The 27,074-nt window shown below is 44.5% G+C and overlaps 1 protein-coding gene across 2 annotated transcripts in view; it reads right to left on the reverse strand.

Moving 5' to 3' along the window:
- Nucleotides 1-1,244: 1,244 nt before the first annotated feature.
- Nucleotides 1,245-27,074, reverse strand: part of Rtn1 (reticulon 1) — a 213,529-nt gene continuing 187,699 nt past the window's right edge. For both annotated transcript variants that reach the window (XM_051147319.1, XM_051147310.1), the window contains 6 exons: nucleotides 14,278-14,485; nucleotides 10,527-10,665; nucleotides 8,864-8,933; nucleotides 8,358-8,404; nucleotides 8,214-8,272; nucleotides 1,245-1,318 (listed from right to left, as the gene is read on the reverse strand). In XM_051147319.1, coding sequence (XP_051003276.1) covers nucleotides 1,276-1,318; nucleotides 8,214-8,272; nucleotides 8,358-8,404; nucleotides 8,864-8,933; nucleotides 10,527-10,665; nucleotides 14,278-14,485 — 566 coding nt within the window. In that variant the 3' untranslated portion in view covers nucleotides 1,245-1,275. The remainder of the gene's footprint in view (nucleotides 1,319-8,213; nucleotides 8,273-8,357; nucleotides 8,405-8,863; nucleotides 8,934-10,526; nucleotides 10,666-14,277; nucleotides 14,486-27,074) is intronic.

A 27,074-nucleotide genomic window follows, 5' to 3' on the forward strand; every position in this document is an offset into this window, starting at 1 on the left:
CTCCCCCTCCCCTCAAAGTACAAATGAATCTTTATAAGAAGGAGAGTTCAATCACTAAAAAATTAGCCCGGTGGGGACGGGAACTACAGACTTGACCTCGCTGGCTTGATCATCGCGCGTTGTACACAGCAGGATCTCGGAGAACAGTTGACCACAGAGTGAGTTCATGACCTTTACAATGGTTTTATACCAGGGTTGTGCTTCATAAGATGATAAGTGTTTATGTAAGGATTCATACCACGTTCAGGCTTTTGGGAACTGCAAAATATCCACACTGACCCATCAGAGTACAACACAAACAGCTGTCCCATTGTGGCTTCTACTATCAACACAGTGAAGCTGTAAGCCAAGCTGGACCCGGACCCTGCAGTTCTGGAGGCGATAACAAGTTGAGCACTTGGTCTCAGCCCTCCTGACTTCCTCTTTAGGTCTTCTCTGGCTTTTGCATTTTCCAGTAAGATCACCACAAGACAGGGAGGGGTGTCTACATTTAATCACATTTATTGATGCATTCAGTATCAAGTACATAAGTGCAAATCTCCAGAGTCCGTGATTAAGTCCGTTAGGAACTACAGAGGAAGTAATACAAACTGTAATAAAGTCAATGACATGCTGGCACCTTTTTGTTACCATACATGTAAATCAGCCCAGGCGTCCCATACAATAAAAGTACTGCGTGTTCAATTTGGATGTATTCTTTAATCCAATCATTTAAAGTTATACAAAACTGATTACCATATGCAAGGCCAACTGGTTTATATTAATTTTTATGTTGTGCGTGTTGGGGAAAAAATGGTAAGACATTGGCCTACAGTTCTATATAGTGTCATTAAAGATGAATCCAACCAGCAACCCAAGGACATGATAAGCGATTTCCACTACTGCGTCAGCGCACTTGGCAAGAAAGCCTAGCCACAGGGACGGTAGAAGCTACGGAAGCATTGCAGAGAGAAGAAAGAACATCAAGGAAGGAAGGAAGGAGAACTTGGGCTCTCACCATCATGCACTTTTTTTTTTTTTTTTTTAGCAACACAAAATTAAAAACCACATCTAACACACTTTTCTCTATACTTTAGTGCTTGACACGAGGGACTCAAATATCCTAAGAGTACAGGAAGAGCCTGAAAACACGTGTCTGAGAGTTTGCTTCTAAGGTTACGGTACTGGGGAAGGGAAACAATCAATTTGCAGTAACGAGTAAGAAGAGAGCTGTTACCACTCCAGCAATTCCATTCAAGTCCGGCTTTGCCCGCCCGCCCGCCCGGGGGCGTCCTTCTACTCAGTGTGTCTTTTGGCGCCAGGGATTTTAGCCTGAATCCTAAAAAGGAGGCAAAAAGCAAAGGGTTATGCTACAAACGGTATCCTTGAAATCATGTCATGTATTCAGTAGGTGGCTGTACTGTCTGAGGAATTAAATAGCAAGATTATTCTAGAAAGCATAGCTGTATAAGTGGGTCTCTAGAAACACTTATAAAGCAATTAAAATGAACCAAAAGTTGAAAGGTGCCCAGACGAGAGCGCTGCATTCGTTAGCACAGCTTTTTAGGAGATGGGATGACCAAGTGGACTTCTCTCACAGCTGCAGATTGTGATACATGTACCCTGGCTACTTAGTCCTGGGAACTCCTGAAAGAGAAGGGGGGTGCAATGTCTATCCCAGGACCATGAGAATAAACTAAGGTGGGTGCTGGCAAAGGAAGAGTCACCCAGGGTGTGACAAAATACCCAGAAGTGGAACTAAGTGGAACTAAGTGGAACTAAGCTTGGGTCCTAGTTCCAGCTATTGCTGTTCATTCATTAAATAAACCTTCACGGCTTAGAAAGTTCTCTCTCCCTCCCTCCCTCCCTCCCTCCCTCCCTCCCTCTCTCTCTCTCTCTCTCTCTCTCTGTCTCTCTCTCTCTCTCTGTCTCTCTCTCTCTCTCTGTGTCTCCTCTCTCTCTGTGTCTCTCTCTGTGGTGTGTACATGTGTCTGTGCCTATGCAGATATATATACATATACACACACATACATAAACATACACATATATGTGTGTGTGTTTGTGTGTGTGGTGAGGGGGATAGGTGCATGCACATGTGTGCATATGTGTGCAGAGACACAGCTGATCTCCACCATGTCTTTTGAGACAGGGTCTGCCACTGCCTTTCAGGCTGGGCCTGCTGGAGAATCTGAGGGCTATGCCTGGCTTCCGCCTCACCAACACCGGGGTTATAAATGCTCACCGCTGTGCCTGTTTGTTTTGTTTTGTTTTAATGTGGTTTCTTATGCTTTGGCAGCAAACAGTTTACTAACTGAGCTCTCTCCCTAGAAAATTATCTTCCTCATGTGGGTGACAGACATCGCCAAGACTCCTAAAGCTACGCACTGCAGCCACGGTCCCGGCATATCTGTCCCCGTTTCAGGATGGGTTCATTCTAGAAGGGTTCTGTTTACCTATTGATCTGAAGCCTTATGAGTTCAGCTTGCAGACTAGAACTGTGACCTTTCCTCTGCACCAGGCAACCTTCAACATTCTAGAATGTAGTATTCTATGAAGGGCAAGGTACTTTCATGGTGTTGTCCTGCTCATGGGGGTTGAAGAGAGTCAAATAAACAAGGAGCCAAGAAGTTCGAGAAGTTCGGATGGTGACAAACGCTGTGAAACAATGCGAGACAGTGTGAGAGGAAGGGAGGGGAGGCTGTGGGGCAGTGGGTGGAGCCCGCTGTAGAAATCCTAATCTGAGAAACAGATGCCCCAAACATGGGCAGGAGCCAACAGGCAAAGATTTGAAGGTTCCGGGCAGAGAAAGCAGAGCGTATAGAAGCCCAGAAGGAGCTTTAATGTTGAGGCAGGTCTGGAAGCAGGTGGTAACCCAATGATGTTAGGACTTAGGGTGATGGTAAAGATTTAAATTCCATCCTAGGTGACTGGAAGGGGAAGCTACTGATAAACAAGGCAGGGGGACAATGCCACCTGATTCATATTTAAAGAAAAAAGAATCATGATGGTCATTGTGTGGAAAATAAAGGATGAAGTGAGAGGAGAAACAATAATGAATGAAGGGAGAGCAAGCTGCAGGTACCAGGTGGCAGTGGCCAGGATCAGAGGGTAGACATGAAGTAGTTTTAAGATCTAAGCTACAGATGGGGCTGGAAAGATCTTCTGATGAACTGAATGCTATACGGGCAGGGTGAAGAGGGCATTGGTTAATGGCCTGAGCAGCAGTGAGAATGATAATGGCATTTATCAAGATGACAAGGACAGAAGGCAACCAGGCCTAACTGGAAGATATCTGGCATGTGACTCTGAAATGTCTCTCGGGCACACAAGAGGAAGACATCTAATAAGAAGGGTAGGTAGAGGTGACTGTCAGCACAGGAGGTCCCGGGTGGAGACATGAGTATGGAATCCTGGAGACAACATTTGGAGCTACAGGACCAGATGAGAGGTTGGTGGGGAGAGGAAGATCCAGGGAAAATACAAGTGACAGCAGCTGACTGACTTCTGCTCAGATATGTGACTGCCAGGAAGATCGCTGCTCTGTAAGGCAGTGATTTCTTTGCTAAATCACATTTATTATTGCTACTTTCCTCCTTTTCCACACAAATCCAAGAGCTCGGTGGTAGAGTGAGGCTCCAGGATCAAGCATCGGTATGTCAATGAGAGGCCAGCCCTGAGTCTGTTGAACTCAGACATAGAATGAGTAATAGGGGATAATAGTGACCTTGGTTTCTTTAGCTGTGGGGTTCAGTCTTGTATCGGTACCACTAAACTTGCACTCTTTTTTTGTTTGTTTGTTTTTGTTTTTGTTTTTGTTTTTTGAGCCAGGGTTTCTCTGTGTAGCTTTGGCTGCCCTGGACTCATTTTGTAGACCAGGCTGGCCTCGAACTCACTGTGATCCACCTGGCTCTGCCTGCTGTGTGCTGGGATTAAAGGCGTTCGCCACCATGCCCGGCTCACCCTAGTCCGTACTTGGCTGGTATCGATGAGTCCATTCCCAGGCTCCATTGCTACACCTGCAGCATTCGTCTCAGCTTGACCACATCCATCCATCCATCCTGTTCTCTATTTGTAAAGCTGGCTTTGGGAAAACCTAAACGTGGAACATTTCTTCCCTTGCTGGGTTTTATTTTTCTCACTCTAGTTTAGTGTTGTAACTTAGTCAAGATCTCCAGGTTCTTTCTGAGTCTTGAGCTAGCCCTCCGCTGTATTCACTTTTACCACAAGCCTCGTGCCACCTGGAGCTTCGATAGACATCCTTGTCTCCACACAGTCATGAGGTGTAATGAGGCTGAAGGTGACCAAACCCTGGATCACATTGCTTTATCTCGGGCAGGTACATGATAGACTAGTGGACATCCTTTGCCACTACTGTTTCAACCTTCTGGAAGTCTACAAACAGTGTTAATCCTGTTTACTAAAACTTGACCAGGGCCCCAGGATATCAGACCAACCATGGCCAGAGGAAGCCATAGCCTTCCCCCACTTCAGTGACAACATTCTGAGTGCCTCCGTCTTGAAATTGGACATTCGATTCTTTCTTCTCATTTGAAAACTAGGACACATCATGTTTAATTTGGGTGTTCAGGGAGCTCCAGTTATAGGATTATTAAATAATACCTAGAGATGTTGGACATAAAACTGCAGGTGTTGGTGGCCCCTAGGCTGTAACCCACCTAACTGTATAGGGGGTTGTAGCCCACCTGACTGGACAGGGGGCTGTAACCCACCTGACTCTATAGGGAGCTGTAGCCCACCTGATTCTATAGGGGGCTGTAACCCACCTGATTCTATAGGGGGCTGTAACCCACCTGACTCTATAGGGGGCTGTAACCCACCTGACTCTAGGGGGCTGTAACCCACCTGACTCTATAGGGAGCTGTAACCCACCTGATTCTATAGGGGGCTATAACCCACCTGACTCTATAGGGGGCTGTAACCTACCTGACTGGACAGGGGGCTGTAACCCACCTGACTCTATAGGGAGCTGTAGCCCACCTGACTCTATAGGGGGCTGTAACCCACCTGACTCTATAGGGGGCTGTAACCCACCTGACTCTATAGGGGGCTGTAGCCCACCTGATTCTATAGGGGGCTTACTCACTTAAGCAAGGTGTCTAAAGCTCTCACTCACATCTTTAATTACTTCTACAAATATTTATCTAGCCCTCTGTAATCTGACACCATTTCCCCCATCTCGTTTCCCAAACCATGAGAAGTGCTGTTAGGCATTAGGCCCTGAGGAGGTTTGGGATACCGTCCTTCCTTCTCCATAGGCTCACATAGTTGGACACTTGGTCTCCAGCTGAGTGGCTATTTGGGAATGCTCTGAGGCCTTTCAGAAATGGAGCCTCATTGAAGAAAGTGTGCCCCTGGGGTGTAGCCTTGAAGGTTTATAGCCTGGCTCACTTCCTGTGCATGTTCTCTCTCTCTCCTCCCCTTCTCTATGACGTCTTTCTTGCAGCTGTTGGCCAGGGCTCTCTATCACAGCGACAGAAAAGTAACTAATGCACTCCTATTTTAGAGATGGGGAGCTGAGGCAGAGAAACTGCTGAATGGCCTGGCCAGACAGAGTCATCTGACTCAGTTAAGCTGTCCTAAAGACCAGAATTGATCTCAGGGGGGGCAACAGGATGATGGGGTGAAGAGAACAGCTATCCTTTCTAAGTCCAAGTCAATACTTTGTGGACGCTGTCCCAGTCGGTCACCATCAGTCACATGAGGTTCACATATTTATACCATACACATTGCAATTACAGAGAAGGGCTCGGGTTCAGAGAGGCAGAATAGCGTTTAGGAGGGACTTGCACAGGCTCAAATCCATTCTCAGCCGCTTCAGGAGGACAAGCGAGGCTTCTTCTCTTGAATTATTCGAACATGCGATTAGAGTTTCAGAGGATGAAGAGGCCTAAGTAGCAAGATCCTAAGAAATGTCTCTAAGGCTTTAGTGCAGGGCAACACGGGCTCTTGAAGAACTCATTTTTTCCCCCTTTCTGACAAGAGTGTAACTTACCAGTTTCTCTCTTGGCTTCGACTACCAGGAAATACAGGCAACCTGAGTTAGGCTGAATTGGAGAAGCCCTATTCTCATGGGCGACATGTGGTTTTCATAGCTTTGATATCCAACTATAATTTAACAATTATATTGTGTGTACATTATATTTCTTTTTCTCCCATCTTTCCCTTATTTTAGCTCTCCTGTGGCCAACCAATTTGTTTGCATTGTGACAGCTTCTGAGTTGGCAGCCACACTTCTAGTCTCCCCCGCTCCACTTCTCTCACTGGACTGTCACAAAATGATCTCCACACACTGCGATTATGATGACATTAGCACCAAGGTCCATTTCATGAGTGCTCATCACCTGGCCTTTCTGTCTGAATTCTTCCCAGTCTCACCACTCGTTTAGGCTGTAGGCACAGTGGCTGAGTCACTTCCTGACCAGGGCCAACATTTCTGTGCATTTCTCTGTACTTAGACCATTTCCTCTGCTACTGTTTCTCTCTACTATCCTCTAGATGAATGTTTATCTGTACTTCAGGGTCTCGGGCCAAATGGCACGCACCTTAGTGTTGTTCCATTATCCACTCTCAGAATTACCCTGTCCTCACTGCTGAGAATGCCACACAGCTCTCTCGTAGTGATTACATCTTTTCATACTTGATTCTTTATAATTTCATTTGTATCAATGGGCTGAGTTCCCGTCCAGTTGGTCTCAACCCTCCTCATACCTTCTGTGTCACCATAGCAAAACAAGTAACATTCTCTTTAGAACAAAGTATCCAGCGCCTCGCGCGCGCCCCCCCCCCCCCCCCCCCCCCGCCCCTACCAACAAATGAATAGATGTGATTTTTCTTAAGATCCCTTCACTGAATATTGTATGATTTTGGCCCTAAAACTCTAGTTCCAGCTTCCAAATTCCCTCTCAGGTTTTCTGGAGCCGTAAACATAGTTCTAGCTTCCCAAGAGTTACCTAGGATCTTCACTAAAATGTAAACCGCAGGCCATCAACCCCAGATATTCTAACTCTATAGGCCTCTCTGCCTTTGAGTTGACTCCAGGCTTAAATAAATGCCAGCACTTTTCACACCATACCATTTGGTCATTTCTTCACATAAAATGACTCTTTCCTTCATCTGTTGGCTTTTATTACACTAGCAACACGTGGGTCCCAGGTGATGTTTTCAGGCATTGTGAAACACGCCGAGAATCACTACACCTCCAAACTGAGCATTGAGCCCTACAGAGTTCTGCATGACTCCAAGGAGACAAATATAAACGGGGCTCCATGAAAGTCAAAATGTCCTCTGCACCGAAAGAGAACGGCAGCCTCTGGGCCTGAGATACACGGCAGGATGCGGAAGTGACTGTCTGAACCACCTGAGTCTGACCACCTAGGCTCAGCCATACAATGATTTCATTACTAAGTGGAGTTTATATATTGACTGAGTCTGATCCTGTTGTGACATGAATCTGTAGCTGATAGGTCAGCTTGTAGTTAAAAAAAAAAAAAAAACCAAAACCAAAACCAAAATCCCAACTACCAATGAAGCACAGTTATCATGGTGGGTGGCTACAAACCTAAGAACACAAGGTGAGACCTTGGGAAGCCATAGGCTAGATGATCATGCCAGCTGTGGACATGTAAACCTGACATCTTTTTCTCTAAGCATCCTATAGGCAGCTCCATAAAGCAGGGCCTGTTAGAGGCAGAAGGTTAAGCAAGCAGCGGAATAAAACAAATACAAACGTGTGGAGTTAAAAGGTTATATATAGTAAAACACTTAGGTGACAAATTATTCATCCACTCAAGTTTCAGGAATAATTTTGCTGGTTTAAAATTAGTAGCAGTCACTGTTCAAAAGATGGAACGTGTTTATTACGTGTTTTTATTTCAGTGTGACTGTTCACTTAACGTTTCTAAATTAGGTTTTCTTTCTTCTCCCCTCTGTCTTGTTCTTGAGGAAAGTTTAGTATTACTAACTCGATAAAATGGATTCGTTATGATATCTGGGATAAGCCATTAACAGTTTTATTTAATTGAAGGTTTGAACATTATACTTATTTTTTTTTTAAAGAAAGAATTTAATTGAGGTGAGAATGAATGCATGACTCCGAGGAGTAATCTATAACTCAAACCTGCTGTTTCACCACCTCTTCACCACATCCTACAAAGCCACTCCCATGCCTGCGTCAGAGCGTGGCTTCTTTTTGTGAATTACGCTGTGTAACTTACTTTGCCACGACAGTGTTTATGTGAGTCCTCACGAGTCCCAGATATTGGTCAATCTGTGCCTACAGAGAGGAAGACATCATGAGCTCATCCAGACAGCACGATGTCAAAAGTTCACATGAATGCCTGACCCCACCTGCAACTTACCTGGTGCTTAACGTACACCACGGGTAGAGTAAACATTGACACCACAGCTGGGGGAAAACAAATATCCCATTAGAACTCTGAGAAGTATCAGCAGGATACTTACAGACATGTTTTATACAGTCATGGGACCTTAGCATTATTTAAAAAAATAAAATAGGATTGCAGATAAAAGATGACAGGACATAAGAAAAACAAAGGCAGAGCCCTCTGTAGATAAATCGTCATTCCTAGAATAAGGGCCTACCTAGTGTGGCCTTTCAAGATGACAGTTGGTGACCTCTCGCCACTGTAGATATAATGCTAGAAGCCAATATAGCCGTGTGCTTGAAAATTTAGAAAAGCACACTTAAAAATCCATTGTTGATTGAACTACAATTGAAAGGGAGATACGCTCTACTTGGGGGGAGGGGATCTGGTGTTTATTCCTAGCACACTACCAAGAAGCTGAAAGCTGACAGCCACAGAGGCACCAGCTCTGCCACCTGTGAGGCACAGGAAGTCCTTACCCATAAGCAGCAGGGTCAGGCCGTTGAAGAGCGCGCCAACGTAAGTCAGGAGCCACATGAGGACTGCAAACTGGAGAATGAGAGGACAGTCAGAGCCCACCACCATCCCTCCCAGAGGGGGTCCACATCTGTCCCAGTTAGCTAAAATGGGCGGCAACAGGAAATGGATTCCTGAGATATGATTTTGACAGGAAGTAAGAGTACAGTAAGGTGTCTAAAGCTCATCGTTCTGGTCCTATGGAGACCTTGGATCATGACCCAGGAAAATGAGAGGCTAAGCTAGGCATTTGGCAAGCTGCAGCTCTTAGCTGCCTTTATAAGGGCCCAGGGTTTAAGAAGGGTTTTTACACTATTAAATGGTCAGATGAAATAACAGTAGTCTCCAATGTTCTGTGAGTTTATATTAAATTTAACTTGCAGTGTTTATCAATAAAGTTTTATTGTACACACTCACAGCCCTTCATGGATGGTTTGTCTTCTGTTGCTATTATGCTATAGTGCCCAAGTTGTGTGGGGATAATATGCACTGAAGCCCTATTTGACCTTTATAGACAAGGTTATATGACCTCTGTTCTGGCCCACAATCATGTTACAAACACAGGCACAGTCAGCAAGTGTGGTCTCCTGACATCATTGAGCATCTGGAGACAGTTCCTGCTCCAGCGGTGCACCTTGAAGGCCAGGCCCTTACCTCTCACTGCTCCCTCTGACTCACCTTGAACAGTTGCTAGGCAGTCCCTGGCACAAGACCTCAGCTACAGTATGCACCAAACACCCCTTAAGGGCAGAACTTATAACCACCTTCTCTCCTTCCCCCAGTTCTGCTTGTGGGCTTGCTGAGTCCTGTTTCAATCACTTGGATTTCACCAGGAAGTCACAGGGAGGTCCAAACAGCCCATTTAAAAAACAAAAGCAAGAAAACAAAAATCAATTCACTACATCCGAGGTTCTCAACTTGTGAGTCTCGATCCCCAAACCATCAGAAAGCACAGATATTTACATTGCGGTTCATGATAGTAGCAAAATTACAGTTATAAAGTAGAAACAAAAATTATATGGTTGGGGGTCACCACAATATGAGAAACTGTATTAAAGGGGTGAAGCATCAGGAAGGTTGAGGACCACTGCATTAGAAACTACCTGGAATAAAGCCCATCCCCCGAAGCCCTCATGCATGTGTGTGTGTGTGTGTGTGTGTGTGTGTGTGTGTGTGTGTGTGTGTGTGTTGCTTTGTCCTGGGTGTGGGTTTTCCATTTTAATGCTCAATCCGAGGAGGTCTGGAGGCCTTACTGTTAGCATCCTCAGCAGTATATACGTATTCCTCACATTCTTAAAAGTGGTTAATTAGGAGATGGGCTGAGAACTTGGCTTATGAGTCTACACCTTACACCCTCCCATGTAAAATGTCTAGAACTAGGTTTAATCCTCCTTTTCCTAAACTGGGCAACCCTGGATTAGTGTCTAAATGTCTCTGAGCCACAGTTCTGTCATCTGTAAAATGGGACTAGCTTGGCTGAGTTTCATGGTGCCACACAACAGGAGACTCTCGGATTCTAGACTAATTGGAGCTTGCTTTGAAGACTCTGAATTGTAGCTGTCTGTCGCATCCTTCTTTTCAGGAGAACATCTCCAGATTGTAAGGCAAGGGAGGTAGCCATCATACTTTTAAGGAATCCACCAGGTCCTGGACGAGGAAGAGCCTCCGTAGCTCTTTCAGAGTGCTGTTCACGTACAGCTGCAGGCAGTCTGTGTACTTCTGGATCTGCTCCTGCGACAGGGTGATCTCCAGCTCCAGGTAGGCCCTGTCAACAAGCCGTCCCAAGAGAACACCATTAGAGGGTTGAACAGAGGCTGCTGCACCCCAGGGCCAAGTAAGTGCACGTCATACTGGGAGAACAGTGGCTGGGTCACCTCCAAGGGTTATGGCTGCTGGCTATAGACACCATGCACACTTGCTTCCCGTACATGTGGAGTGCAGCATTTCTGACTCTCTGGGGGATTTGTGACTCCATCTACAAAACACAGTATTAAAGGGTGAGCTAGTAACTCAGAGAAACCGGGAAGGGCTGGGGAAGACTGCTGAGCAGTCGGCTTCTTTACTGATTTCTCTACACACGACTACAAGGCGATAAGTACCTTCCTTAGATACAGGAGCGATCAGAAAACCTCAGCTGCCAAACTGCTCCTTGATGAACTCTAAGAACTTCTGTTTATGTTCTGAAACTAACTTCCAGGTTTCTGTAGAAAACAATGACTATATCAGTGGCCTGGACGTTATTGAACACTCATTGGTCCTAGTGAATGGTGTTTTTAGTAATGAGATTTTTTTTGTCGTTGTTCAAGAAGTTAGATTTAACTCACGGGTGCTAAACTAAATGACATATAGAATATATTTGGACACCATACATAAGCATCCTCTGCTTGGCCACACACCTCCAATGACCTCTGGATTCCCTTCCGTTTCCCCTCCTCTCTTATTTGAAGGCAGCCCTGGACTGCCTGCCTAGCCTAGAGTTCCTGAAGACATGAGGTGAACGGAGATGGAGAGCCAAGCGCCTTTGTCTTGAGCTATACGGCGAGTTGTGGACTAAAGGCTACACTCCTCCAGAACTCTGCCGAAATCCTTACTCTTGATGTTGCTGGCACTATCAACCAGGTATTTTTGAAAGTGATTATTTAAGAGGATGGGACCCTCATGAACGAGACTGGTGCCCTAAGAACCCTTTTATCCTCTTTATTGGAGCCCCAAAGAACTCGATGCCTCGTGGGGATACAACAAAAAGATATTAGTCTATAATTCAACCACAGGCCAGTTTAACTACAGATTTTGCACAACTGGGAGACACATATATTTTTTTTAATCATTTGACCCAACAAGTCTATGGTACTTAGTTATAACAGTCTAAACTGACTGCGGGAGTTCCTATTCAAAATTTAAGGCTTTCCTCTTCTTGGAGGAAATAACAAAAATACTGATTTGTCCAAATAGTGTGCTGTGATTAAAAATACACTGAGTCGGGTATGCCCTTTACTGACCCAGGTGACTGCAATGAAGCCACTGCAAACTTTAAGCCGGCCTGCTAAAGAACAACGAAGGAGCCAGGCTACCTGTACTCTTTGATTTTTGTTCCTGTAACTGGGTACCACAGGAAATAAGACAAATGGGACCCAAGTTTCCCAGGCTTCATCTGTGGGAGACAGGCACATGGCATTTACGGAAACAATGACATAGAATGTGGAAGAAGCATGGATGGCTAAGACAGACACCGAGGAAGAGGAGAAGGGCAGAGCTGGGGACTGCAGCCATATGCTAGTGCCAATCAAATCTTGGTTGTGTGTGTGCTGCTAGAAACAAAGACATGATACTTCTGCGCTCTCTCCCGTGGGTATGGGAATATGTGAAGGCAAGCCACAGCCCGGATGGCCCAGTAACTTAACATTAGAAAGAAGTGTCATGAGTGTGCACCAGGAGGTACCATGAGGTATCATGAGTGTGCATTGAAGTACCATGAGTGTGTACCAGGAGGTCTCATGAGTGTGCAACATGAGGTACCATGAGGTGGTATGAGTGTGCATTGAAGTACCATGAGTGTGCACCAGGAGGTCCCATGAGTGTGCAACATGAGGTACCATGAGTGTGCACCATGAGGTACCATGAGTTTGCACTGAAGTACCATGAGTGTGCACCAGGAGGTCCCATGAGTGTGCAACATGAGGTACCATGAGTGTGCACCAGGAGGTACTATAAGTGTGCACAAGGAGGTACCATAAGTGTGCACTATGAAGTACCATGAGAGTGCACCACGAGGTTCCATGGGAGTGCACCAGGAGTTACCATGAGTTTGTACCATGAGGTACCATAAGTGTGCACTATGAAGTTCCATGAGTGTGCACCATGAGGCACCATGGGTTTGTACCATAAGATATCATGAGTATGCATCAGGAGGTGCCATGAGTGTGCATACTATCACTGTGTTTGGCACTGAGGTCAGGACCAAGATGCTGAGAAGGAAGGTCTGATAAGAAGCCTCAACCTTTAGGATACCCAACCCCTAAACAGGGCATCATTTTCTTTGCTGAGACCCTGCTGAAATGGAGGATTTGATTCAGCTGACAGGCGAGGCAGAGTAAGGGTCCATGCAGAGGTGGCCCTGGTGAAGTCTGGAGACTGGCCCAGATGCTGCAGCATCCTCTTTATGTCTTATCCAGGTCTCAGCACTGTCCCTCAATTATATGAAATGAGGCTGCATGTGGTGGAACCAATGGCTAGTCAGCAGGTATGTGTGACACTTGCGCTGAGCTGGGCAACCAGGCTCACCACCTGCAGTTGAGATGGAGCGGTTTACTACAATAGAGTTGGCTGGATGCCACTGGCTAGCCTAACGCTGCCCTCTGCCCTGCTTTGTATATCTACGCAGCTCACAGATTGCCATAAAAAGCTGGGAAGGGAAGGCGGAAGAAACAGCTTAGCAGTTACGAGAGCTTTATGCTTATAGAGGACCAGAGTCAGTGTGTAGAACTCATAAGCACCTGTTACTCCAGCTCCAGGGGATCCAACACCTCTGGTCTCTTTGAGCATCTACATACATGTACATTCATGCACACAAATGTGTGCATGCATAGCACACACACACATACACACAATAAATTAAAAATAAAATATCTTAGCAAGAGAAGACCACAGCTTTACGCCCTTTCAGTGTTCCCTCTACCCCACCTTCCCCTGCGTCTGTATGTGGTAAGGCTGCTCATGAACCTTGTGCCACTCAGAAGCTTGGGCCTTCAAATAAAAAATGTCAACACACTGTCCTCACTCTACAATATTTACTGGCCATGTGGCTTTGAGGGTGTCACTTTACTTCTTAGAACTCCAGTATTCCCATCTGTAAATAGGGATTACAGTGCCTGCCCTGCCTTATGAAGGTGGTTGGATTAAATAATTGTTGAAATTCTCTTTAAATGAAGAAAAAAAAAAAAGGCATGGGATTGAAGAGATGGGCCAGAAGTTAAGTGCACTTACTGCTCTTTCAGAGGACCTGGGTTCGATTCTGAGCACCCTTACAGTGCCACAACCATCCTTAACCCTAGTTCCAGAGGAGCCAACAGGCACTTGTGTGGTGCAGGCAGAACATTTCACACACACACAAAGTAAAATAAGTAAGCCTAAAAATTCAAACTTAAGTAATTAAAAAAATTAAAAATTACAAACACCACACATAGACAATGGATTGTGATTACTTTTGTAACCCAGTATTGTTATGACAAGAATGAATTTGTTACAGAAACTTTAGGTGGTAAAAAAAAGGGTTCAGGAAAACTATGGAAGGTTCCCAGAGCTCTAGGGAAAAGTTCCCCAGGATCCCTGTGAGCTGGCAGGGAGGCAGGGGGAGGGCTAGCCAGCCTGGGACACTCACTTGAAAGGGTGACCCTCATCTGTCTTCTGCACGGCTTGTAGAACAGACTTGTAGATGCGGAAGCTGATGGTGGCGGAGAGGGCAGCCAGGGCCAGGTAGGCAACGACGCTCACGACGCTGAACTGGGTTAGGGAGAAGAGCAGCAGCAGGAAGCTCCCGAACACAATCCCTGTCTGCTTGATGTCCCGCCAGTACAGAAGGTCAATCGCTGTGGGAGGGAGCACAGACACACACACCACTCAACTCCTGCAGGACCCAGGCCGACCGAGGGCGATTTTGCTGCCGCTGGGGCTGGCATTTGGATTTCCAGAGGGAAGTCAGTAGAGAGACAGCGACACCAGGGACACTGGCTGACACTCCATTAGGATTTGGAAAAGTCTCCAGCCATGACCCGGTAACGAAGCAAACTGGTTTTGGTATGTACCAGCATCTCTGTGGCAGGCACTCCTTGTAGAGTGCCTGGGAGTATATGGCTGTGAAACAGACTTGAGAATACAGAGGGGTCTGGAGGGCCTGTTCTTCCCTCTGCTCACACGGATTACAAGCATAACTGAATGCCCGCTGTCAACATTTGGTCTCAATAGTGGCCGGCCGATGCAGAGATTAGCTGCCACTGAGACTAGGCAGCAAGGAGATAGAGTTTGGGAAGGAAGGTGGTGCCTTTGGAAGGAAAGTTGAGGTGACCTCAGCCAATACCATATGCACCTGAACAAAAATGGTTTTCTTCCAAAAATCCAGGAGAAACCGAGGCACGTGGCTGTGTAACAATGCCTGAAGTTGACATTTGGAGTGCTGGGGATTGCACCCAGGGCCTCTCATGTGTGAGCGAGGCATTTAACCTAGCTCTTAAACCTCTTTAAAATTTTATTTTATTATAATAATTATTAGAGGACTGTGCTGCCAGCCCCAGCTGACAGTTGCATTAAACTTTTACATACTCTGTACCATGCGTGGTTTGAATGAAAAAAGCCATCATAGGTTCATAGACTTGAATCCTTGGTTCAAACAGTTGGCGGAACGGTGTGGGGAGGATGAGGAGGTGTGGCCTTCGTGGAGGAAGTGTGTCACTGAGGGCAAGATTTGAGGTTTCAAAAACCCACGCAGTTCCCAGTGTCTCCTTCTCTGCCTCCTGCTTGTGAATAAATATGTGAGCTCTCAGCTACTGCTCCAGCACCATGCCTGCCTGCTGCCATGCTCCCCACCATGGTGGTCACAGACAGTGGTGACCCTCTGGAAACATGAGCCTCGAGTCTAAACATGGAAATCATTTATGTTTCATATGTAACAGACACACACAGTGTGAGGGCTACTTTAGACTTTTTACAGCATTTCTATGCAGGCCACAGAATTTCGTGGTATGGAACTTGTCATTTGCAGCATACCGTCATCTGCAGTTTTGTCTGTTAGAGATGATCAGCTTATACTGGGAAAGCATCACGCCACCCCTGCCGGCGACCCAAGGCTAATGAGGTGACATGGGAACAGTGTACAGCAAAGTGCTACACCCTCCTCCCAGCAGATTCATCTCGGGGGGGGGGGGCGGTGCAAGGCAAGAGGCTCTTTCCCCAGCCTCAAGGGCCCCCAGCAGTTTGAGGCTGAAGAGAAAAAATGTCATTTGTACCAATCGCCTTGCACTACCACTATGGTCCCTCAATGGCTTCAGCTCAAAGTTACCAGATGACAGCCATTTGTTTGAAACAAACAAACAAACAAACAAACCATGAGTGCCTTTCTCTTATGACACTTCTCTGACACAAGCAGTGGAGGAAGGTTAAGCTCAAAATTATGTTTGGGGATGAAACAAAGATTTTTTATTTTCTTCTTTAAAGTTGGGCCAGGGACTGTGCTAAAGCTTCTTTCTACCCAATCACCTGTCACACTGATTGACCACTAGAAAATAATCTTTCGATAACTCTCTTTTTGCCTTGAAAGTCATTATCTATCTTTCTATCTATCTATCTATCTATCTATCTATCTATCTATCTATCCATCCAGAAACTGTATGAAAAGACTTGCTTTTCCTTAACCATGAATTCACAGGATCTGTCCAAATAATTTTCCCTTTAGAAGAGTACCAAAGTATAACATTTTCAGGTATAGAAGACCTTTGGGAAGAAATTATCTGTGAATTCCTACAGGCCCAAAGCAGGTGACAGATGTGAAAGAGGGAAAGATGTCCACATGGCCTGGCTCCTCTTGACAGGCTCAGTGGCAGTAGGTTCAAGTAGGCCTGGGGGCGGGGTGGGGTCTAGACTAGCCAGGCTGAAGGCCTTTGGCTATGGGGAGCCTCCAGCAGCTCTGTTCATTGAGTCAGTCTCCACTGAGGAAGAGCCAAGCAGCAGCCTTTGTGCTGGTAGACAGGGCCATAATAATATATGAAGTTTGAAAGTAGGGAAAGACTTTACAGTTACAAAGGAGTAACTGTAATCTATGCGTAATCAGTGTGACCTCACGGGCAGGCACATTGGGATGCAGACACTTTGTAAGGAAGTCTGAGGTTTCGGGAAGGACTGTGAGAGCTGGGGAAGGTGGTTTACCCCCAACCCTATGACTAACGAAGGAGTAGGGAAACTCTGCAAAGTAGTTCTCAGACCAGAAAGAGGTAGGATTTGCCACTTCCACTTGAATTCCCCACTGACTGAGTTGCTAATTTGACAATATAGGTTCCGACTAGAAAAGTCTTCTACATCTCTGGCCACCTGCACAAAAGCTGAGAGTAGTTGTCACCCAGTCGGGGGCTATCTTGGAAGAATCTGTGGGTAGAGAGGTCACCTGAGTCCAGGTGTTTGGCCATCAGCCAGCAGATCTGCCCATCATCTTGAGAGGATGAGAAGCTTCTATTTAGTCAATCAACGGAAGGCATCTTGTAAAGGGTGGGCTTGGACCCTTGAGTACTTTGTATCAATATTATCTATATGGACACTAAAATGTTCAGAGTCCTCTCGTGTGTTATTTCATCTGAGCCTTACCACAAACCCTATTAGACAGGCAGTGTATTACATGAGGCAGCCAAAAGTTAAATGTGTTTTCTCATTATGCAATGAAACAGAACCAACCCTTAAATTTGATATTTTCTTGCAAACAAAATAGTTGTGTTTTTCACTTTCTATTAAATGGCACCTCAATTCTATTTTAAGCTGATTTCACAAGTAGCTATTCATGAGTTGTTTTTCTCTTGGTAAAATCAAGTCCATGTCTATTGTTTCTTGATCACTAATTTTCCAATTAGTACAGGACTCAAGCAATTATAAAACGTTCTTTCTGTATTTGTAAGGATGTGAAGATCTGCAGGCTATCTGTACTGTAGGAGGAAATTCGAGTTGAGTTGTGGTAGTCTTGCAGTGGTTTGAAGGAAGAAGTGGGGGTTTGCTTTGTAAACTTGGAGTGCAGTTTGTTAAGGGCATGGGGCGGATAAGGAAAGTATGCAGGAGTAATTGACAGCAGTAGTGACACTCTGTGGGAGCAGTGAGGGTTTACAGATGAGACTCATCTCCAAGCTCAGTGAACGAGACGTTACCATCACCAACAAAAGGAGAATATTAGTGTGATTTTGGGGTGAATATGACTCTTGTTTTTAAGCCCCTAGATTCTGACATGAGACCTGAAGGTGGAGTCATAGCCTGGGGCATGATGAGACAGGAATCACAGCAAAGTATGGTAGTTATACACAAAGCCATTTTTTTTACACGCTTGGAAGTTAACCACGTTTTAAGGTTCTGTCTCAGTGGCCTCAAGCTAAAATGGCCTTTGGTACCACATCTTCAGAGTTGTTCGGGTGTCTGTGCACAGCAAGCCACTGGAAACTTGACAAACCAGCAGCAGTGAAAGTCAGTAAACAGCACAGACTACGGATATTTGACTGCATCCAGAAAAGAAGGAAACCGTCGAAGCCCTGGAAGTGAAGGAAATTTCTGAGAAGTGAGGGGCTGAAGGATAATTTAGGGTGAAGCCACAGCTAGATAGAAGTGGAGCTATACAGAGAGCCCTGGGTGTTCTCGGGCAGACACAGCGGTCTAGATTTCAGTATCTACGAAGACAGAAGCTCCCCAGCATTCCACGGGAAATACTGCAGCCACACTAAGGGGAGTGAAGACAGGAAGAGAACGCCTGGGACTAGAGGCCAGAAGGTCATGTGGTGCTGTGCAGGGGGCTGTGCTGGGAGTAGTGGGGTGGGGTGGTAAGGGCCTAGGGAGATGGAAGTTCAGAGACCCAGAGAAGATGGTCATCTGGGGAGTAGTAGCTATATGCACCTCCTGGTTGAGAAAAACCTGGGATTGTAGTGAGATTACATCGGGGAAGATTTTTGAAAAGAGAAGACAGGTGATTGAGCAAGGGATCAGAGAAGACAGATGGATTAGTCAGAGCCTTTCTTCCCAAGAAAAGAAGGGATGAGAGAGACTTTAGGAAAAGAAACAGATATGGACACAGATATGTGAAAGTGATATGAACTGCCTTGAAACTGAACTCTGATTCCACATGGAAAATGGTTAGTGGGTCATCCTGAGTCTGAGGAGGTTAGGGGGCCTGGCTGGATGACAGTAGGAAAGGTTGAAGCCAGTTTAATGTAATAAAATTGTGACAAGCCACACGCAGCTACTGGGCACGTGAATGTGGCTGATTGCAAGTGGGGCAGATGCTCTGCAAGTGCCAAGCTAAAATGCAGGGATCTAGGCTTAGCTTTTTATTAAAAAAAAAAAAAAAAAAAAAAAAAAAAAAAAAGGATGTAAAATATCTGGTTAACGATTTTCTTGTTGATTGTATGTTATAAAGCTAATAATTTTGGGTGTGTTGGATTAAATGGAATATAGTATCAAAATTAATATTGCCCATTCAACTTTTCAATGTTGCTGTTAGAAAATTTAAGTATTTACATGTGGCTTACACAATATTTCTGTTGGGTGATTTCTGCTATACAATGATCATTCCAAAAGGGATGAGTAAAAGGGTCACCCAATGGCAGAGGGGCTTTCCTTCAAGTCAAAGACTCTAGTTGACGCAGACACCAGGGTTCCATTCCGGGTGCTATGGTCAGCAGATATTGGGCTGTCCTGGGGCTGTGAACTGACACACACAGTACACAGTGAGAGGTGACTAAAATCCAAGGGGTCAGATGTGAAAATGACAGTGCCTGGGACCCAGGCCTACAGTGGGAGACAGATGGCCTGGGAGAGGGCCAGGAGCCATGTGTGGCCAGAGTGCTGGCAAACGGTGGGAGGTGATGAAGTTGTGATCGCAGAAGGGAATTTCTGTGTTCTGCGTTCCAAAGGCCGACTTCTCACGTTTGATTTCTGATGGGGGTGATGTGACTCTGTTGAGAGAGCTTTGCAATACCTGCTGCGCTCTGAAGATAGCCTGCTCCCCACTGCAATTCACTTCAGAACTGAATCCCCATTGCGAAGTAGAAGAGGGTGAGAATTTTAATCCAACTAAGGGATTTAGAAGTGGAGGCACAGAGAAGGGATTAGGGTTGCGTGAAATAAGTCCTCAAAGTGGAGCCTCTATGACTGAGCACCGGTGGCTTTACAGTGAGAGAGAGATGAGGACACTCATACATAAGTGTGCTCCCTGTTTCTTGTCACCTGATGCCCTGTAGCACCTCAGGGCTCTGCCAGCAAGAAGGCCACCACCAGGTCAGGACCTCAGCTATGGACCTGCAGAACCATAGGCCATAATAAGCTTTTCTTTATACAAGTTACAGAGTCTGTGCTACTGTGTTATAAACAACACAAAGTGGAAGAAGACCACAGTGGACCCAGAAGAGTAGGCCCTCAGATAAAATTTCCTTAGTAACCTTACAACTACAGCAAATGGCCCCACGTGCCCTGGTTACAGCAAAGCGGAGATGGTTTTTCCTCTTTTAATATTCTCACAGAGAAAAGCCAGAGGGAGTTGAACAGTAGAGCGGCACTCACTGAGCATGCTCACAAGGGCAGGCGCATCACTGCATCACTTTGACAATTCTAATAAGGCCACCTTGCTGCCATCCAAGAGGCAGCACACTGGATTTGAAAGCATGCACCAGTGGGTTCTACCATCAGTCTCATAAATGGGCTAGGATTGGTGAACTCATCTGAGTCCTTGGACCACAGGTAATGAGCACACAGCCACCAGGGACCAGAACTAAACACGGTCAAAGATAAACTGAGAGAGCTGAAGAATCTCAATATCAGTCATTAAAGCAGAGTGCAAAGGGCCCCCAGAATCTCACTAAAAACAGAAATGGCGATGAGAGTAGTGTTCCATCTTTAGAATTACTGGGAATTAAGCTCTCTGTCACCTTTTCTGGACAGAAGGCCCTTTATGGTGACCCAAATGCTTTTGGTTTGGAAATTCTTTGAGATGCACACAGTTCTATGACCCCAATAGTGGCTGTGGTATTTAGAAAGTTTTATTAAAAATGTATAAGCAAAGAAGACAGTAGTGCAGCTATCCATATTTTATTTATAAAATGAAATGTGGCGTAAGTAAATATAAAATGGCAATAAATTAAACAACTGTCTGCATCATCGATCCACTTCTTTCCTTTTCTTTTTTCTTTTTTCTTTTTTTTTTTTTTTTCCTGAGACAAGATCTCTTGTAGCCAAGACTGACCTTGAACTCACTCTGTAGACAAGGCTGGTCTTGGATGTCTGTCCTTTCTACCTCTGCCTCCTGATGCTGGGATTAAAAGCATACACTATCAAGCCCAGATACCGCCCTGTCCAGAAAAGACTACAGGCGCCACTGTATCATAAGTTAATGCTTCTTTAAATAAGGCCAAGTAGGAAAATGTAAAAAAAAAAAAAAAAGTGCTTCTGTAGAAATATCAGCATTTCAAACAAAGTGTCACTGACAAATAATATGATATGGATGGTTACAAACTTTTTGGCCAACTTGCAGTACTCTGACTGCAGTGACCAACCACCTGATGAGAGCTAATAGCAGGCCACATAAACCTGAGCCCTTGCCAATCCAGTGTCCAGAGGAATGATGGGAAAGCCAGTTTCTGACTGATTTTCCTAAGACCAACAATCTATCACCACAGAGCACTGACACAGAGACACTAAAATGACTTACCCTCTTAATCCCCCATTTTACATTAAACGGTTGAATTATAATAAAAGTGCAGTAGACTACTTCAGAGACCTTCAAAGATGTTGCCTTTTAGCGGATTTCATTCCATTTACCGTGACAGAGTCTCCCACGCAGTGGGACTTCAAAGGGTAGTCCAGGAGTCCTGAGCCCAGCTGGTGAGCTGCTGGCAGAACTCACCATGCCTTTTCCCAGCCCACCCTTCATACCACCTAAACATGGCCGATCTAGCTGTCAAGGAAAAAAATGCCAACACTATTTCTAGCTGTTTCAGCAATCCTGTGGATGCTTTGAAAGGCAAGGTGCAGAAACTCAGAGTTTCCCATAGATAGTAAAAGGGCCCAGCATTAAGGCATTCTCTACATGAGCTTTGGAGGAATAAAGGAAAATAAAAGATTGGATTGTCAAAGCCGCAGCCAACAGCAACGTAAGTGCCTTTCTTCAGCAAATGAAGACAACCACAGTACGACTGATTCCTGCTGGCTGCTCCTTGGCTTGGATGGACGGGAATGACTAGATGTTTAAGCAAGCCTTACCATTCTTCCCTGAGCTGGAAGCGATTTGATTCTTATCCTTAAGCTCAAAATCAGTAGCGTTTCTGTTCTCTCCTCACTGTGAGGAGATCTTGGTGACAACCAGGTCCAAGGTCACCATTATGAAACCCAGTCAGGAACTGAAGCCTGTCACGATGCACACACTTAAGTCAGCCTGCTTCACTTTCTTCTAAACCTTAAGCTAAGTCGAGGCCTCACTGGCAAGAGCCTCTCCTCAGACTGTGGTGGTGGAGGAAGTGGCTGCCTGAAGGGAAACATGACAACTGTGGCCATAAGAAGACATGAGAGAAAGAGAGAGAGAGAGAGAGAGAGAGAGAGAGAGAGAGAGAGAGAGAGAGAGAGAGAGAGAGAGAGAATTGAGTGTCTTCACATGCTTTTCCCTCCAGCTGTTTGACTAGTTCAAAACGCAAAACTTTGTTCATTGCGTATTTTGGTTATCAACTGTAATTAGCCACAAGATTGTAAGTCCGCTCTCTGCTGTCCTAAGTCCACTGCGGCATGGGGTAAGAAGAGCCGTGGAGGCAGACAGGTGTTTCTGTTCTGATTTCTGAACTATGTGCTTGACATATTCTGACCAAAATCACAACAGCAAAAAGATTTCTGGAACTAAAAAGGTGCATGACAAGGGGATGACTTTTCCTCATATCTGGACCCCTTTGCTAAATTACTGTGCTCTTGCACATGGGTCATATTTTCTCTGATCTTTCAAGAATCTAATCACCAAACTGTAGATTGGTAAACCTCAAATCTAGTGGTAGCTAACACTTGGGGTTTTTCTTTGGTTTTAGCTGTCATCTAGTCAGATGATATCTTCATTTATTTTGCTTATTGTGGGGCATGCTATCACTTTGGGTTGGCCTGGAATTCACTCTGGAGCGCTGGGTAGCCTTAAAGTCATGGAAATTCTCTTGCCTCAGTCTTCTGAGTGCTAGGATTACAGGTGTGAGCTACCATGTTGGGCCCAGAATATGTATTTTTTTTTATCAATTAAATTTTTTTTTATTTTTTACATATACATTTATATTATTACACATATATACAATAAACTACCTATAGCGAGAACCATGACACAATCAGACAGAATATGTATTTTACAGAATCATTAACGTCAACTTTTTTTGTCTTGATTGTGAGTTAATTATAAGGAAGCCATATTTTCTTAAATGGCTGCTGTAGTTTCAAAAGACCTGGAAGAGTAGTGGTATGAAAGGAATGTATGAGGGAGAGGCATGTGCCCTACAGGCTGCGAGAGATGGGAATTTTGGTTGGTGAGAGAGAGAGACAGAGAGACAGAGAGACAGAGACAGAGACACAGACAGAGAGACAGAGACAGAGAGAATATTCTTTTCTCAATAGGGAGATGATATCCTGAAAACCACACACTCAAGGTCTAACAGGTTTTGTTTGTTTGTTTGTTTTGTTTCGTTTCTGCTTGGGTTCTGTGGATTTAAATTTTAATGATATTATAAAGAAATTTAAAACATTACAGCATATTTATGTTCCAAAGAGAGAGTAACTGAAAATAAAGAAAGAAGGCCAGCTCGCTGTAGTGGAGTATTTCACCCTCAACCTGTATATGTATACTCCTCATAATGCCCATCATAAAAGAGGGCTGCAGGTTTTTACGGAGTAAGTTTCAACTCACAAAAATCTGAGAAATAGAACAGATTTAAAGATGTGAATATTGAACAGCATTTTTGTCAAACTATCTCATCCATTTAAATGTTGATTTTTAAAATAGATACTATAGAAAGTCCATCTATGTAGCTTAAACTAAAACATAATTAAAATAATTCTAACTTACTAATATTTATCATAGTATTATCCTAAATTTTAGGAATAGTCCATGCTACAAAGAGATATATATCTGAAGTGAATAATTCTTTCAGCCCTATGTCAGCTTCTTATGTTAAATCATTTTAAACTGTTTTTGTGCTGGGCATGGTGGCACATGCCTTTAGCTCCAGCACTTGGGAGGCAAAGGCAGGTGGATCTACATGAGCTGGAGGCCAGCCTGGTCTACAAAGCAAATTCCAGGATAGCCAGGGCTACACAGAGAAACTCTGTCCTGAAAAAGAAAATTTAAAAAATTCTTTTCGATATCTCCATATCTCATTTTATATAGATCACTTTTCCCTTTATGTCTAGTGTTCACCTTCATCTTTATGATGTACATTTCTGGAAGTGTATACACAGGCAGACTGATATATTTAGACAATACTCAGCAAGTATTCATACTGATTAACTCTGGGTGGTAGGTGATTTGTGGCTTTTATTGAACTTCTCTTTGCAAAAATAAAAATTTGTAGTGTGTGTGCATCAATCGTCAGGGAAGGGAAAAAAGCCATTTCCACCTCAAACTCTGATACATGCCCTTAGAAAGGTTCTCTTGACAATGCTAGAGATGCTATGGAAAAAGAAATAGAGCATTCTTTTTTTTTCCAGTGGATCCAACTGTCCAGGCCATACACATTTGCAATTTTATCTGCGTACCTGGAGTCCTCCTTCACCAAGGAAAGTCCCAGAGCCCCAGCTGAGCAGGTTCCCATGGGCTCTCATTAGAATCTGCACCAGGGAGGAGCTTGCTGTAATACTTGGCATATTCTAGCAATGAGTCTAAATAAAAAGCTGGCTTTGGCCAAAGGTAAGACTGGTCTGCCTTGATATGTAAATGCAGAACTGTCTCTATCAAATTGCATTTTTTTTACGTGTTTATATGTGTGAACAGGTGTGGGTGCACATGGGTGCACAGGTGAGCGTGCATGCATGTACTTGTGTGGAGGCTGAAGAAAAACCCCCCGGGTCTCACTCCTCAGGATCCATCCATCCCATATTTTGAGACAAGGTCTTTCAAAGGGAACTGAGGCTCCCTGAGTAGGCTAGTCTGGCTGGCCAGTAATCTCAAGGGACCTGCCTGTCACCGCCTCCTCAGGGCTAAGATCACAAGCAGATAGTGAACATTTTTTTTTTTTTTTTTTTTTTTTTTTAAGCACAAACTCTGGGGAATCCTTCTTGGGACCTCATTGCTTATGCAACAAGAACTTTATCAACTGAGTTATTTCTCCAGCCTTCACGTGCAATAAAAAAAAAAAATGACTACTTCTTTCCACTTCTGTAGCTAAAATGTATGTTTGCCACATATTATGGGATGCTTGGGTCTTTAATAAATGTTTCATCTAGTAACACTTGGATCAGACAGTCAGTCCTGAAGCATTTCCATAGGGCACTGTAGGCTACCCCAGAATTTCCAAAATATTTCCTTTCGAAAGAACAACTAAATACTTCATCAAAAGTTTGCATTCTGGTGGAGTCATTGTGCAATAAAAAAGGAGTTGAGCCTTTGCACCAAGCACCTAACAGATTGTCCAACTGCCATGCTACTATAGATGTAAACTGTTAAATTTGCTGAGCGCAGTGAAATCCAAAGAAGGAATAGAGCGAGAGAGTCCTATGGGTGGATGTTGCTCATTCTTCCTTATGTGACATCATCTAGATTTAAGTGGAGTGGCTGAAGACCAATATAGGGCTAACTGCTGATCCTCTCGCTCTCTTAAGGCCTGAATTCCCCCGCCCAATACAAGGACAGGAAACGTCATGGACGCTTAAGACCAAGTGCTACAAGTACTGACTAGTCGCTAATATGTGCAAGAATTTAGAATGTTCAACCAGCGACGCTGGGGACGAGGAGGACAGCTGTGTAGGTGGGGCATGCGTTCTGCATTATTGCCACGTGTAGCTTTGTCTCTGAAGAAGAGCTGCTTTTACTGCTGAATTTACCACTTCTCACAAGTCTCGCTTAACTTCGCATAGTCTCCCGCCATCCAAGAGTCAACTGGGAATTTGAGAGAAGATCCTTGTCAAAACAGAAACTTGAGGCTATGAGGGCTATTCAGCATTATTCAGACAATTCATCTTTAGACAAATCACCAAGGAGAGTACCAGTTACCTCAGGGGCAGATGGCAAGACAGTGGGAAGCAGGGCTCGGGCTGTCACTAGCTGTGCACCTGACCGAAGCCTCATCTATCACTTGCAAAATGAAAATGTGAAAACAAACGTCCATGCACAGGATTTGAAAGGATTGAACAAAAGCAGTAAAATTGCCTCAAAAATAATTAAGATTGTTGTAAACTATAAGAATAGCTCCATTAGGAAATTGAATTCTGTAAATTTTAAAATTTTAGAGGGTTTTTTTTTTTTTGGTTTGTTTGTTTGTTTGTTTTGTGTTTTGAAGACAGGATCTCAAGGTCTGGCCTTGAACTCAATGTGTGAGCATGGCTTCCTTGAACCGATCTTCCTGTCTCTATATCCTAATGCTGGGATTACAGATGTGTATGCCGATGCCCGACTTAGCCTTTTCTGTAACCCTTTTTGCTTTTGATTTTTTGTTTGTGATACAATGTTGTTCTAGCTTTGAACTATCTTCACTCCTCAGTCTCTTCAGTTCTGGTATTATAGGCATGAACTGTCATGAATTATTGCCTTTAGCTGAAATCATCTCTCTCTCTCTCTCTCTCTCTCTCTCTCTCTCTCTCTCTCTCTCTCTCTCTCTCTCTCTCTCTCACACACACACACACACACACACACACACACACACTGACCCCTGCACTCTAGTTTTATGATACATTTCAGTGAACTACTCTGATGTAATCTGTAGGTGAAAATGTTAACAATGCAGAGGAAGCCTAAAGCCCACACATTTTTATCTACATAAAGCTTCTCAATACTTCCAGGACATTTTCACCAGTGGCGACTGATTCTCACGGTATGGGCAGTGCCTCCTAGGACACACCCATGTCATTTGTGGACTGAGCTCTGCTGGCCTAAGAGTTGAACACCCCAGGAATTACTTACTGGTCATTAGCAGCTTCAACCCTGTATACATAGTAAACTCATCGTAGGAGTGTTTGTTTAAAAACCACAATGCTAAGCCCTAGGGGTGGAGCCCAGCATCCTTTGTGTTTCTTAAAGCATTGCAGGTGATTCTCGGGGGCTGCCAGGGACTAGAACTATTTGCTTTTAAATGATATGGAACCTAAGTGAAGATGCGCTTAGAATCTACCGTAGGTTTCGTCTATGATGAAAGTGAAAGTTCTGACAGGGAGGGGAGGACAACAAAGGAGCAATTCATTCATACCGTGGCTCTTTGGTGTCACCGAACTACCTAGTTAATT

This window comes from Acomys russatus, chromosome 1, assembly GCF_903995435.1.
Source record: "Acomys russatus chromosome 1, mAcoRus1.1, whole genome shotgun sequence".
Classification (NCBI taxonomy): Eukaryota; Metazoa; Chordata; class Mammalia; order Rodentia; family Muridae; genus Acomys; species Acomys russatus.